Source organism: Carassius carassius, chromosome 46, assembly GCF_963082965.1.
Source record: "Carassius carassius chromosome 46, fCarCar2.1, whole genome shotgun sequence".
NCBI lineage: Eukaryota > Metazoa > Chordata > Actinopteri > Cypriniformes > Cyprinidae > Carassius > Carassius carassius.
In genome coordinates, this window is record NC_081800.1 from 12,404,567 (window position 1) to 12,419,177 (window position 14,611).

General features: G+C 36.7%; 2 protein-coding genes across 5 annotated transcripts; one reads left to right on the forward strand and one right to left on the reverse strand.

The window, feature by feature from the left end:
• Positions 1–3,130: 3,130 nt before the first annotated feature.
• On the reverse strand, positions 3,131–11,492 carry LOC132129756 (short transient receptor potential channel 4-associated protein-like). 3 transcript variants are annotated; one of them, XM_059541490.1, is made up of 19 exons: positions 11,341–11,492; positions 10,948–11,076; positions 10,725–10,841; positions 9,805–9,862; positions 9,624–9,679; positions 9,394–9,522; positions 8,953–9,154; positions 8,641–8,826; positions 8,392–8,534; positions 7,790–7,918; positions 7,636–7,715; positions 7,443–7,544; positions 7,222–7,305; positions 7,038–7,128; positions 6,371–6,511; positions 6,169–6,280; positions 5,967–6,079; positions 3,960–4,166; positions 3,131–3,870 (listed from the first exon to the last, which is right to left on the reverse strand). In XM_059541490.1, the coding sequence occupies exons 1-19, from the start codon at positions 11,461–11,463 to the stop codon at positions 3,733–3,735; spliced, it is 2,340 nt and encodes a 779-aa protein (XP_059397473.1). In that variant the 5' UTR covers positions 11,464–11,492; the 3' UTR covers positions 3,131–3,732. The 3 variants fall into 3 exon arrangements, with proteins under 3 accessions (XP_059397473.1, XP_059397474.1, XP_059397475.1); XM_059541491.1 differs by having other exon boundaries at positions 3,960–4,160; positions 5,961–6,079; XM_059541492.1 differs by having other exon boundaries at positions 7,636–7,694; positions 11,341–11,491.
• Positions 11,493–12,340: 848 nt separating this feature from the next.
• Positions 12,341–14,535, forward strand: LOC132129118 (epithelial membrane protein 3-like). Of its 2 annotated transcripts, none has more exons than XM_059540580.1 (5): positions 12,341–12,611; positions 13,329–13,431; positions 13,548–13,650; positions 13,738–13,878; positions 14,000–14,535. In XM_059540580.1, the coding sequence occupies exons 2-5, from the start codon at positions 13,354–13,356 to the stop codon at positions 14,173–14,175; spliced, it is 498 nt and encodes a 165-aa protein (XP_059396563.1). In that variant the 5' UTR covers positions 12,341–12,611; positions 13,329–13,353; the 3' UTR covers positions 14,176–14,535. The 2 variants fall into 2 exon arrangements, with proteins under 2 accessions (XP_059396563.1, XP_059396562.1); XM_059540579.1 differs by having other exon boundaries at positions 12,360–12,611; positions 13,339–13,431.
• The last annotated feature ends 76 nt before the right edge of the window (positions 14,536–14,611 follow it).

A 14,611-nucleotide genomic window follows, 5' to 3' on the forward strand; every position in this document is an offset into this window, starting at 1 on the left:
ACCAGCAGGTCATCCAGCTTAACTCAACTAGTGTTTACCTGGTTTCTCCCTTACCAGCTTACACGAGCCAATAACTCACACTAGGCACAGTTGTCCTGAACCGAGCCCGAGAGATTATCCCCCGCTGGTCTGCACTCACACTTGCACTAAACTTTCCTGGTCGGAGCACGCTTACGTCATGTAGGCTATAATATAATGGAGAAAACCACATTCCTTAATGTTCTGCCTAATAATTAATAATTCACCTGTATGTATCAGAATATTATTATGGAGACAGCTGAGGTTGATGAAATAATTTGCAGCTTTACGAGAGCTTTTTTCGCAAACTACATTTCCTGTTCATCAATAAGGTAAGTACCAAAACATTTTTAAACCTAAATATACTTCACTGAATTAAATTTATTGAAAAGTGTAGTGTAGTAGTAGTAATAGAATATGTTTGCGGTCGTAATGATGACAGTAGTGCACACGAAAGGTCCTCCGTAGAAGAAAAGATAGCTAACTATAGTTAAACCATGGTAACCACAAATGAACCATGTTTTTTCTACACTAACCATAGTTTAAAACACTGCCTTTCTATGGAAGCACATGGGTAGCGATATTCAATTTGCAATGTAATATGCAAAATGACAATGCAATATGTAAAATGGCAATGCATTTCTGTATTTACATTTTCATTTTCCAATACCATTTGTGCAACGTTTGGTGCAAAATGAAAATGAAAATTAAATTACATAATTTTCATTTGCCATTTCATACACCAGTTTTAATATGGAAAATGAAAACTAATTTTAACGCTTTATAAGTTGCAAAATTAAAATGAAAATGTATTACAGAAATTATTAGATATGTATAACATGTTCAAGCAAAAACTGTGGCAAAATTATCATTTAAATGCTATTTTTCTTAATTGCATTAACACTCACAGTCAAGACACTTACGATTGCATTTTCATTCAGTGTCCCGCAATGAATGTAGCAAAATTCAATGTGCACATTGAAAATGCATTCCGAGCCGATCACGTCTCCGCCCCCTCCCGCCATGTCAATCACTGCGTGAACAAGGCGGGGCTTGCAAAAGGTCAGAGACTCAAATCTCAATTAGAGGATTCAAGTGAGAGAACATGAACAAGACAGTTGGCCCGTGTACGTTTTGATCATTTCGGTTTATGGCTTCAATATTACATTCGCACTTGTGGGCGGAGCTGAAACGCTGCTTTCATCTGATTGGTCGAATCGCTCCAGCTTCAGCTCGGTCTTTCGATTCTTTCAGGCAGAATAAAGTCAGTGTGAGTAAAGCACTGTAATGTCTGAAACCACCGCTCACTGTTAATTAGCATAATATTTGAATCAGATGTAGCTGGGCACATAATTCGTGCTGCTGAGACCTGCACATTATTTCTAGGTTGTAGTATTTTATGAATATTGTCCCACTGATAAATACAGTGCAAATAGTTCTCTCTCTTTGGATAAAAGTGAAGTGGAAATAAAAATCAATAATAGACTGAACAGTTCCATGTCTGTAACATTTACCACTCTCATCTTTTATATAATATATAATATATTTTATATATATATATATAATAAATAATTGTAAAAATTAATATTATTACATTTCTGAAATAAAAATATTAAAATTAGCTCTATGCTGCTCAGTGCTCCTGTAGCCTACCCCAGAGCGCCCTCTCGCGGCTGTAGACGGTAATGTTTTCTCTTGGTTCTGAATAGATGCGACTTATATATGTTTTTTTCCTCGTCATGACGTTTTTTTGGACTGATGCAGCTTATACTGAAAAATACGGGTAACATTATTATTATTATTTATTATGAGAGTAACTGACACAGACTAGAACTTTAATGTTTCACCGAATTCAGCTCAGATCTTCAGACTCGTCTGACTCGTGTTGCTGTATAACTGGCCAGACTTACCTTCCCAAGAAATCCTATTTTATTTTATTTCATAAATTTAACTATATTTATTTCCACTTCACTGTTATCCAAGGAGACAGAACTATTTGCACTGTTTTTATCAGTGGGACAATATTTATGCAATACTATAACCTAGAAATAATTTAACGGGGTCTCTTGCAAGTGCAGCACGAATTATGTGGCCAGCATCATCTGATTCAAATATTATGCTAATTAACAGTGAGTGTAGTTTCAGACATTACAGTGCTTCACTCGCACTGACTTTATACTGCTGAAAGACCGAGCTGAAACTGGAGCGATTCGACCAATCAGATGTAAGCAGCGTTTCAGCCCCGCCCACAAGTGCGAATGAAATATTGAAGTGATAAACCGAAATTATCAAAACGTACACGTGCCAACTGTCTTGTCCATGTTCTCTCACTTGAATCCTTCTTGAGATTTGAGTCTCAGACCTTCTGCAACTTCAAGCCCCGCCTTGTTCACGCAGTGATTGACATGGCGCGAGGGGGCGGACAAGTGATCGGCTCGGAATGCATTTTCAATGTGCACATTGAATTTTGCTACATTCATTTTCGGGACACTGAATGAAAATGCAATCGTAAGTGTCTTGACTGTGAGTGTTAATGCACAGAAAAATAGCATTTAAATGATCATTTTGCCACAGTTTTTGCTTGAACATGTTATACATGTCTAATCGTTTCTGTAATACATTTTCATTTTAATTTTGCAACTTATAAAGCGTAAAAATTAATATTCATTTTACATATTAAAACTGGTGTATGAAATGCCAAATGAAAATTATGTAATTTAATTTTCATTTTCATTTTGCACCAAATGTTGCACAAATGTATTGGAAAATGTAAATGTAAATACAGAAATGCATTGCCATTTTACATATTGCATTGTCATTTTGCATATTACATTGCAAATTGAATATCGCTACCCATGTGCTTCCATACCTTTCTGGTATGGGTGTTGTTTTTGAATTATGAAGAAAGAATAACTTGCTTAATTGTGTTGATCAGCTTAGAAAAAAAGTGTAATTACATGAAATATGAACTATGAAGTCAAATCTTATCTTTAAATAATCACAAAAAAGTTCAAAATTTTAAACCTGGCTCTAAATCCCTGCAGTACCACGAAAGACCTGATTTTAACCGATTACTTAGTCTACTACTGTAGACATACAGACAGAAACATGCTTGTGATAAAACGGCTTTATTTTCTTTTGATGCTTCTGTGTAACTCTGTGAATTTCGGGGCTGAAAAGTTTAATTTTTAGGTCAAGTGAGAACTACATACATAACATAAATATACAGGTAGTATGTAAACTACGCCAATCGCCAATATTAGACATTCGAATCTCCCTGAAATAGCCGGTTTTGTTGTTTTTTCACAGTAAGAAGCAGTGAGGCTCTTCCTGACTACCAGGAGTTTGTCATTTCTGGATGTGTAAAACAAGCCAACCTTCAGGGGGCGAGAGAGCTCAGCACTAGAGAACAAGACCACTGTAACTCTATGGACCATTTGAAAAACATCCACAACTCTTGTGCCACTGCAAACACAAACACACCTGCCATTACATATTCCCAAGAACATTAATTTCATATGTAATACTTTGAGCCAACACACATTCATGCTATTGCACACAAGCAGATCAATACCCTCGGCGCCATGAATACCCAGATACACTTGCACCCACACATACATACACCTATTCTGTAATGCATCTGAATGGACTAGGTCTTATAAACTTAGGCATGATGTAATTCTGATGTAAAGAGAGTCCTCTCAGTCTCTATAGTCACAGCTCCAGGAAGTCTCTGTCCAGGTCCCTGTAGGCTTCATCAATGTAGGACGCAATAGCACAGCATGAACTTCTACCAGAGCCTAGAAGCACTGAGACCGTCTCCTTCCAGTAGGTGAAGGGAATACAAGAGCTCTGTGTTTGGAAAGAGACAGAAAGGTAATGCATTAACAGCTCATAACAGTGACAGAATGTGTGTGTTTGGTCAATGGAGCCGAGCTCACGTTCTCCAGGCAGGTGCTGTCCTTGTCCTTGTTGAGGTAGTGGTGCTGCCAGAAGCGCAGCAGGTTGTGGAAGTTGTTGAGCAGGTAGCCGGGGTATTTCTCTGCATATTCCTTCTCTTGCAGTGCGCTCAGGTAGAAAGGCAACTTGGCCCTCCTCCGTTCCAGCATCAGAATCACCAGACTGGTGTTCAGGCAGCTCACGTTCTCCTATGATTGAATAAAACCAGGGCAATCAGTTTTAAAGGTGACATCAGGTGAAATGTTCATTTCGTTAAATTTCTGGCATGTCTTCCAGCTCAGAAAACTGAAATAAAAACATGCAGCAAGTTTGAGCCTGAAACTGTGTCATTAAGCGAGCTGCTTCAAATTTGCAGCCGGTTTCTACATAGATAGCTAGCTATTTGAATAAGACCTCCTCATAGCCATATACAGATATATTCACACATCTTGTGTCGACGCCCCACGGAAGAGAGGGGTGGGGTGAGCAGTAGCATCCGCTAGCATATGGGCATCTGCTGTCCCCTTTAATGGGCAATGATATATAATAAAAAAAATCTTAAAAATCAAGGTTTCAACACTTGCTCAAATGTAATCTTTGTATTAATGTTGGTTTTGATGAATCTAAAATTGTCATGTTTTGAAACTAGGGATGTCAACGATTAATCGACGACTAAGTAAGTGTCGATAAGAAATGTAATCGATTATAAATTATCATAATCACATCTATTTATTTTACAATCCTACTACTAGGCTTTTATTTAGACGAAAAACCCCTTTCATTCAGGTGAGAAAGCTGGTGTTTTGAGTGGCATTTGCACATCCCGTCATTGCCGGTGACTGTCACTGCAATAGATGCATTTTGCAGGATTAAGATTAACGATTAATTGATGAATTGAAATGATCAAAAATTGACATCTCTAGTTGAAACCAGTACTAACAAGACATATGAATGTACTGATCTTAAACATTATTTAGATTATATTATGGTTATTATAAAATATAATTTTTTTTCATTCAGAAATGAAAAACCTCACGTCACCCTACTTGCATGTATGCATTGCATTTTTGGCTTAGTCATTATACAGCTGTTTAACAAAGTAATGCAAAAATACTGTTGAAAGACACAGAAATCAAAATAATAGCCAAATAATTTAAAATATAGAGAGGAGCTCAGCTAAAACACGTCTACTCCTTATGATGCGTTAATATGTGGCCCTACTGAAGCTCACTGTTTATAATGTATATGATAAATCATATATTGCTGTAGTTGTGTGTTTATTAGTCGCACTGAATCAATGAAAGCAGTTAAATCTTTTGTTTAATCAGCTGCAGCGATAGGCATTTCCTGGATTTCTTCTTCTGGGCATATTTGGATTTTCAGCGTGAGAGTGCACTCTGTATTCGGATGGAGATTTACTAAATTTTAAATCAAATTAAATTTATGCATTTAGCAGACGCTTTTATCCAAAGCGATTTACAGTGCATTCAGGCTATCAATTTTTACCTATCATGTGAATATAGGTATAGGAACCCCCAACCTTGCGCTTGATAAAGCAATGCTCTACCAATTGAGCTACAAGAACACTGACCACAGAACTGTGCTTCACTGAAAGATACGCATGAAAATCACATCTTCAGCCTAATCGCAATTTATTGCCTTTGCGATTTAATTTCGAGTGTAGCCCTAGTATATAATGTATATAGTATGTGGTATATAGTATTTACTATGTATATAGTAGATAATATAAAACAAAAAAACTCCCAAACTGTTTCTGGTAACTACTTTTACACTGAAAGCTACAACTCTCAGAGGAACAAATACAGCAGAACTGTGAACTGTCATCCACTCAATTGCACAAGAATGATTACTTCAAAAAGTAGACTGACATACGGGTAAAAAGGATTTCAGCTAAAATGAAATGGATCTTTTTTGCTACTGCTCAAGTGCCTGTGATTAACCCTCCCTGTGTCAATGTTGGAAAAAACAAATGAAATCTTAAGACTTGCCTGAGTGAGGGTTTGGACATTGATGATGCTGGTCAGTCTAAAAAGGAAGGACAACCTGTTTTCCACTTGAGCCATGTAGGACAAGAGACGACACTCTGAAAACACTTCAGCCACTGAGAAAAGTAAATATATATTATTTATTTAACGGTCTCGTTTTTCATCCATCTCTCAATTAACTGTTCGATCACTTTCTTAATCAAACCTTTCATATCTTCAGTCTGGCTCTCAAAGTGGTCTAGAGACAGGACGATACATCGCACCAGCATGTTAGAGTCCACCAGAGAGCTGTTGATCTGAGTCAGGAACATCTGAAACTAAGGCGTCAAAAGATTTGAGATCTACTGGATCATTTCAGTGTGCCTGTCTGCCATAAGAAACATCAAAGGGTCTGACTGTAAACCCACCTTCTCCTCACTGTTGACATATTTGTTAAATCTTTTGAAAGCATCGATGTTGAACTTCATGATCTCACCAAGTAGGTCAAAGTAGCTCTGAAGGACGTCATGTGACTTGCAGCCACTGTCGACGATGCAATATAGAATATGCTGAAAGAAGAAAAATATGAGATAACTTAATAGTCCTATAACTGTTCAAAAGTTTTGTACGTTTTCGAAAGTTGTCTCATGCTCATCGACGCTGCATTTATTTGATTTAAAGTAAATAATATTGTGAAATATTATTACAATCTGAATCTGAACTGATTTCTCTTTTAATTTAAAATGTCATTTAGTCCTGTGATGAATTTTCTGCATCATTATCTAGTCTTCAGTGTCACATAATCCTTAAGAAATCTAAAATGCTGATTTGGTAAACAGGAAACATATTCTCATTATTATCAATGTAGAAAACAGTTGTGCTGCTTAGTATTTCTGTGGAAAACATTATATATATTTGTTCAGGATTTTCAAGCATTTTTATTTGAAACAGAATTCTGCTGTAACATCATAGATGTCTTGAATGTAACGTTTGATTAATTTAATGTATCCTTGCTAAAAAAAAAAAAAAAAAAAAACTTATAAAAGTGAAAGTGTGTGTTCACACAGACACACATTACACACATATTTTGCTCACCTCTAACAAGCCTCTTCTGAGAAGGAAAACTTGATCGGCATATGATGGCGTTCCTCTCAGAAAACTCTCCACTGCTCTTGCCTGCCAAAACCTGAAGCGAGTTGTGTCGAAGACATCGAGACAATTGGAACTGAACCAGTCAAAGTTGAAAGAAGACATTACAAACTGTAACTGAAGATCTTACCTGAAAGAAGAATCAATTGGCTCTTTCTTCATGACCGAGATTAACCGTGTAAGAAGACCTTTTTTACCATCACAGACAAGGTTTCTGTAAACCAATTAACCAAAGTTAATGTAAACCCTTAACAAAGTTAATGTAAAACCAAAGTAAAATTTAACAGCCTTTAAAAACTTGAGAATAAGGAAGTAATCAATTAATATGTAATATGTAAAGGGTCATCATGCCTGTCTGTGTTATTCAGTGCCTCCATTTCAATGATGTTTGCATTCAGGTAGATGTCACTCAGTTCATTCAGCTCCTGTCCACTTAGAAGAAGGTATTTATTCCTGTGAACAATAAAGAAAACTTTTAATATCAGTCCAGTTGATTTTTCTCTGTCTCTTATAATTTAGTGTCCCATCTCTTTGTGATACCCACTCATGGTGGTCACTGAAGCTCTGCAGCAGCCGAAGGAACTGGATCTTGAAAGAGATCTCCTGATGCAGAGGGGAAAAGAGCTGGATTCTCACACTGTAGCCAACCATATGAAAGTCAATGAAATAAGTCAGAGTGATTAAGGGCTGCTCCTTACTGGACTGCAGTCACAGTTCTGGTTCTGCCGATGTAGGACGTGACCAGAAGTCTGTCTTCTCCAGATCAGTTTATCAAACAGGTTATTGAGACCTGGAATTAACTTGAACTCTGCCAACATTCTGTGAACCTGAGTCACAAGAGTAAAAATCTGTTTCAAAATACTCTACCATTCAAAAGTTAAGGGTCACTACGATGTTTTTCTTTTTGAAAGACTTCACAATCCTTTTTAAACACTGATAAATATAAATAACGTTTCTTGAGCAAATTAGCATATTAGAAGGATGACACTGAAGACTGTATGAAGACATTTACAATCCAGCATCATAATAATGAAAATTCAGCTTTGAAACCACATTTATAATATACATTTAAATAGAAAACAGTTACTTTCATTTGTAATGTTCCATAATTAAAATGACTGTTTTACTATATTTTTTATCATCAATGACTTCTTTCAAAACTGCCAAAATAAATCGTACCAACCCCAAACTTCTGAAGGGTTAATTTTATATACATATACACACACATATACATACATATATATATATATATATATATATATATATATATACAACAATCACTTCAATCCCATCACATTACCTGATTTCTCTGTCGGCCCATAAGCAGCACACACAGCACGTAGAGAACCTCCACTTTGTACATGATCTCGTGCACGATCTTCATGGATTGGGGCAGCCGGTGTCTGAGTGGACTAGAGGACAGGGAGCTCTCATCAGATGACTCTGAAAGACAGCCAATCAGAGTGGGTGAGACCAAATAACAGCCAAGAATGTATGGAGAAGAATGCAGCTAATAGAAAAAAAAGCAAGAGAGAGAAGAGGATCTCACCTGTACTGCTCTGCTCTGCCTCCTCAATCGCTAACTGCATGAGAGCATCCATTACCAGTGCATTGTCAAGCCAGCTGTGCCAGTCCTCCAGCTCCAGCCGGGCAGAGGCATCTGCCGTCTCTGTAACTTTCCGTGTGGCGAGCTTACAAAGTCGCTCAATAAAGCCTGGGATATTCACCAGAGACACTGCAGAAAGATCAAAACAAATGTGTGATAACATGACACTGTAACGGTAAATTACTATTTTAAATGAGGGCATTTATAACACTGTCACCATCAATGTCAACATTAACTGCAGTTGTGTTTTCTAACCCTGGTTGCTCTCAGCGCGTGATGGGCATGTGCTGGTCTTTTGCTGGGTACTGCGGGCCAGTAGGGTGTGTTTGTCATCTACACCCACGTCTGGCTCTGATATGGTGACTGAGAGGATACGACAGAAGTTGGTCAGCTGCTGCTGGTTGAAGCTCTGGACCAGACTGGCCAAGTTGGGAACTTCTTCAAGCTGAATTATTTCCTATGGTTTAAACAGCAAAAAATGTGATTTAAGGTATGGATAAAAATTCAGAAAAAAATTAACACACAAAACACTTGCAATACAGGTTGAAATTAAATGTATTCCTGTGATGGCCAGGTTGAATTTTCTTTAAATGGTCTTACTATCACTTTTGATCCATTTTTAATTCACCCTTGCTGAATAAAAGTTTTCATTTCTTTCAGAACATAATTATACTGAACCCAAACTTTGGCTTTTACCTTCCGAACACTCAGAATGTCCTCAATAAGGGTGGCAGTTTGTAGGAAAACCTTTTTATTCGACATGAGACTGAAAAGGAACATGACGAAATCCTCCCTCGCTGCAAGGCTTTTTGTAACGCCCTCTGTCTGCCGGACAAAAGCAGATGTTACTCATAAAGAAACAAACTTAATAATTCATAATTATTATTTCTGTCCTTTCAGAGTCATGCACATTTCTTTATACTTACGCATATACAGCAGTTGTACAGGACGTTTAGACAATCCTTGATGAGATCATCACTCACTGAAAACAATGAAGCAAATCTTTAATGACTGGGACAGGATAGATTACTGAAAAAAACTAACATAATTTCTGTCATTAAATTATGGAAATAAAGAAACTTGAATTTAATATTTAAATTGGCTTACATATGGGTAGCTCTCCCTGTACTGTGAGCGTTGGCCGCATCAGAATCTCTACAAATAACTGTAGACGAATGACAAAAGCTTACTAAGTACCTCACAAATCTGCATTCTGCAATTATGATAATTATTATAGTTAGTACCAGTCAAACTGGTTTCTTTTCATTTCATATATTATGATTCCAAGCAGGTAAAGTGCTGGTTGTAATAATTTGTAAGAGTTCAGTTTCTGCTGTCTTTTCCACGCAGCGAGAGCGGAATACGAAGACAAAGCTAAGAACATGCAGCACAGAGCTTGGTGAGAAGATTTTGCCACTTAAGTTCTTGTGAGTATCAGTGTCATAAAAAAATACCAAGTGTTACAATATTTTACTGATGGATGAAAACAGAGCATGATGGCATGATGGGAAACTCAGTATATCAAAGTGACAACTTTGTCCATTTCTAAATCTACAGCTGTTTAATATCAGAAAATGACCGCAATAATATCCATTAACGTTCAAAGTCATTCTAATATGTCTTTTTGGTGCTCAAGAAACTCTTCTTACTATCTATGTTGAAAACAGTTGAGCGGTTTAATATTTTTTGTGGAAACTGATATTTGTTTTCAGGATTCTTTAAAGAACAGAAATTTAAAAGAACAGCATTTTGTTGAAACATAAATCTTTTATAATATTTTCAGTGTGTTTACTGTCCACTTTGATCAATTTAATGCATCCTTACTGACTAAAAGTATTAATTTAATAAAAAAAATTAAATCCTTCTGATCCCAAACTTTTTGCACAATACCGTACAGTTTTACAGACTCTCTGAGTTTTCGATCAAGCACAATTAAAAGCTAAAAACTCGAGAAATACGAATAATAACTTACAAGAATGTCTGAAAACAACATATTTGATCTCGATCAAGATGAAAGATTTACTCACATCGACTCCTCCGAACAAGTGAAATGTATGTGTATTGGGTGAAATCGACTCCTGTGGTGTTTTGCGTTCCTCTGTGACAAATGACATGGCCTCCATAGACAGCAAAGATGACAGTTCCTGCATCATAAATCACAAAACAACTCAATTAACATCTGATCACAAATTACACAAATAGGTTTCAGGCGATGCATTTTGTGCGAACAGACAAGGAAACCTTGAATACCATGACAATGCTGTGGATCTTGGAGAGCTCGCTGTTGGGATGGCTGTTCTCGTGAAGTCTCCTCAATAACACTGGTATCCCCTGCCATTGAGCTCTTTTATCTCTCTCTTCCAGCAGAGCCACAGGAAACTGTATTTGACAACACAATCACAACATTGAACACACACCGCAAACACACTTCAGATAAGATAAACGAGTCAGGCACTTTATTATTACTATTATTATCATATATTATTTTAGCACTAAGTACTTTGAGTAAGTAATACCGTAGAAATGCTATGTATTTTTGTCTGAGAGTTATTTTATTGATGACTCTTCAAGGCCTCGTATGTAAACAGTGTTTGAGAAACGCTTCGGAGGTTGTTTAGAGCTTCGTGTAATTTAAAATCTCACCTGGGATCCTCTAGTCAACCCAGCACCAGTGATTGGGCCCTGTCGGATTGTAATAAAAATGTTTTTGCATGAATTCCCTCTGCTTGCTTGGGTCCGTGGAAACCCAGAGCTCCTTGTCGCCATCGCTGTCCTCTCTGACGCTGTGACGCTGTGACGTTGAGAGGCTTCCACGAACGCAGCGGGGATGACAGAGTTAATGCTGCTCCCTACTGGACTGGCGTGGGAACTACAAGCAGCGGAAACCGCTGTCCATTTCATCTTGGCAAAATCTGTTTTTTATATTCAAATACTCAAAACAAAAGAAATAATATTCTTTCGATATATTTGGAAAGTCATAAAGACATAGTCAGTTATGCATATGTAATAAAGCTCATCCCGGGTTGGTTAAAAAACATATTCAAAAACATCCATTCTTTGTGATTTTTAACCCTGATGCATGTGCTATTAAAACACAAAATATATATGTAGAATATATATATATATATTCAAAATATATATATAAAACTACATACATATATATGTAGGCTACAGTAATGGAAGTCACTGATTATTTTTTGAAGCTAAACCATTACCATTATAATTTTCTATTATTTTTCATTATAATGATTTAAATATTATTTAAATTATTTAAATACGTTCGATTATTTGATATACTTTTTGAAATGCCAGATGAAAACAATGTTTACTTTCTAATTCTTGCTAACCAATACAATGGACAGATGTTTTTAGTTATGTTAAGATTGTGAATGCATAATAACAAATATACGGATAATATCAAATAGATTTTTTTTCCCTTGTCCATGACATTTACTGTTCACTGCATGACAAGTAAACATGGAGGTTCCTGTAGTTTTCCCAATTTAGGTAGCTTTCCCTTCCCTGTTAAATGACCATTACTCCATCTCTTGGGCAGTGATGAATGAAACCCACACACATGTAATCAGCATCATTAAAGCAGATTGAAGTTCTGATAGAAGCCCATAGGAGCTCAGTACACACCCTCTGAGATGATAAACGACTAGCAAGGAAAGAGAGACGTGTGCTCATGCTCATGCGTTTCCTGAACACACAAGAAGGATCTGATGGGACTGTGTGCAGGACAACAGCACTACTCAACGGCAAGGGAATGGGCGTTTGCTGAGGCTGACCCCCCAAAATATCCTCCAGTTTACTGGAGCTAAAAAAGGGAGGAGAGAAGCAACAGACCTGAAGAAACAAGGGAAGAGTCAACACATAGTGTATTTTCCTCTGCTGGATTTGGATCACATTTGGTGAGTTTACCTTTTGTTTGGTCTGCTTTTACTATTGTTTATGGTTTGAAATGGTAAAATATAGTTATAAAAACAAAACTTGAACTATAAAATACAACAGCATAACACTTTACCACATCACACTCTGCTGTGAAAATGACACGACTTTAACAAGGAATGAACTTGTGCTTGAACATAATCTTATAATTGTATAATAATCTAAAGTCTAAATGATGTTTTTTGTTAGTGTAACAATCTCACAGAATTATTAAAGGCAGGTTCTGGGAGTCTGACTTTGCCAAAGGCTATTCTTCTCTAGTTTTGACCTGAGGAAAAGCATGGCGTGTCTCAAGACTTAGAAAAGTCTGAATGAGTGCCTTCATTTCTCAGCTCTGGACTTCAGCCATAGACAGTTTACTTAGTATTCTTACTTCCTGCCCTTTTCCAGCTTGAAGTTTTAGCAAAAGCAGAACTGTTAAGCCTTATATATATATAACACTATTATATAATAAATCTAAAAATGATATTTTAAATATTTTTAAGCTAATATAATAAAACAACAATAATACATACATAAATTATATGTTTTTTAAATAACATAATATAAAAAAATATTTTAAACATTTTAAGTGAAATGTGTTTATAAACAATATAATAGTAATAATACATAAACTATACCTAAAACATTTGACCCGTTTTTTAAAAGTGAATTATGCGCCCTGATTTACGACACACAAGATGTTGACAGGTGCTGTTTATCACCATGGCGTCGCTTCTGATGTTTGTCACACTGCTTCATCTCATCACACTGGCGGTTCTCTTCATCGCCACCATGGAGAAGGCAAGTATTTGAAACTTTGCAACAAATAATCCCTAAAAACTATTTGATAATTTCTTCAGAATAATCTGCATATGTCTGAAATCATTAATGCATATTTAATCTTCTGCATGGTTCAGTCCTGGTGGGTTTGGGACGGCACAGAAAACTCAGACCTCTGGTACAACTGCAGATTTGACAATGAAACAGAGGCATGGTCCTGTGAATCATCAAAAGAGACGGGTAAAATAATACATCTAAGCACAAATGTACTCTTAACATACATCACCACTGTTTAAAGCAGAACAGTCTCTGTTTGGATTCCATCAGAGTGGCTTCAAGCTGTCCAGGTTCTGATGATCCTGTCTGTGGTTTTCTCCGCCATCTCATTCCTGATATTCCTGGGACAACTCTTCACCATATCTAAAGGAGGACTCTTTTACCTCACCGGCGTCTGCCAGGCATTTGCAGGTAAGTGCTTCAACTGAATGTGCTGTATTTCTCGAGGTTACCATCTTCAGCCCAAGCTAAATCACATAAACACTCGTTTCAGTTGCTCTGAAATAGATAATAGATTGTTCTGTCTTCTCAGGCCTCAATGCCTTCACCGCTGTGCTCATTTACACTCTGCACAATAAAGAAATCCTTCAGGACTCGCGGGAGTTGAGCTCGGGACACTTCGGGTACTGCTTTTACTTGGTGTGGGTTTGTGTACCTCTGCTCCTGTCCAGTGGAGTCATGTACATCCATCTGCGCAAAAGGGAATAGAAACGAGTCTCCTAAAAACAAATAGACAAGACATGCAAAGAATGTTTGCTGTTGACATACTCTACTGATTGATTATAGACTTTATGATAGCTTATTTAGACTGTATTTAGCCATATATAAATATACACAGCTGAAATATGGCCACAACACAGCCCATGCTGAGGACCAGCACAGCTTAGTTAACTTTTAAAGGGCAACCACGACTAATCTATCTGATTAGCTGAATTATATATAATTTAATAATAAAAGGGGCCGTGTAACTTAATCTTGTTTCATACTCATGGGATACTTGGATACATTATAGTGGTATCCATATGCTTAAGTTTTAAGGTGTATTTTTATAAATAAATTTGATTAAGACATTAATGTCTGATTTCAATTTCATTATCGTGTGAAAAAATTCTTTTTTCTAATTCTCTAATACACTTCAAGACGG

Bases quoted from the DNA above. Each gene is read 5' to 3' on its own strand.
- LOC132129118 (XM_059540580.1), top strand. From the start codon at position 13,354: ATGGCGTCGCTTCTGATGTTTGTCACACTGCTTCATCTCATCACACTG. The intron at 13,651-13,737 runs GTAAAATAATAC...GGATTCCATCAG, and splicing joins TGAATCATCAAAAGAGACGG to AGTGGCTTCAAGCTGTCCAG. The intron at 13,879-13,999 runs GTAAGTGCTTCA...CTGTCTTCTCAG, and splicing joins CGTCTGCCAGGCATTTGCAG to GCCTCAATGCCTTCACCGCT.
- LOC132129756 (XM_059541490.1), bottom strand. From the start codon at position 11,463: ATGGCGACAAGGAGCTCTGGGTTTCCACGGACCCAAGCAAGCAGAGGG. The intron at 9,523-9,623 runs GTAAGTATAAAG...TTTGTCCGGCAG, and splicing joins TGTACAACTGCTGTATATGC to ACAGAGGGCGTTACAAAAAG. The intron at 7,919-8,391 runs GTAATGTGATGG...CTTGTGACTCAG, and splicing joins TGGGCCGACAGAGAAATCAG to GTTCACAGAATGTTGGCAGA.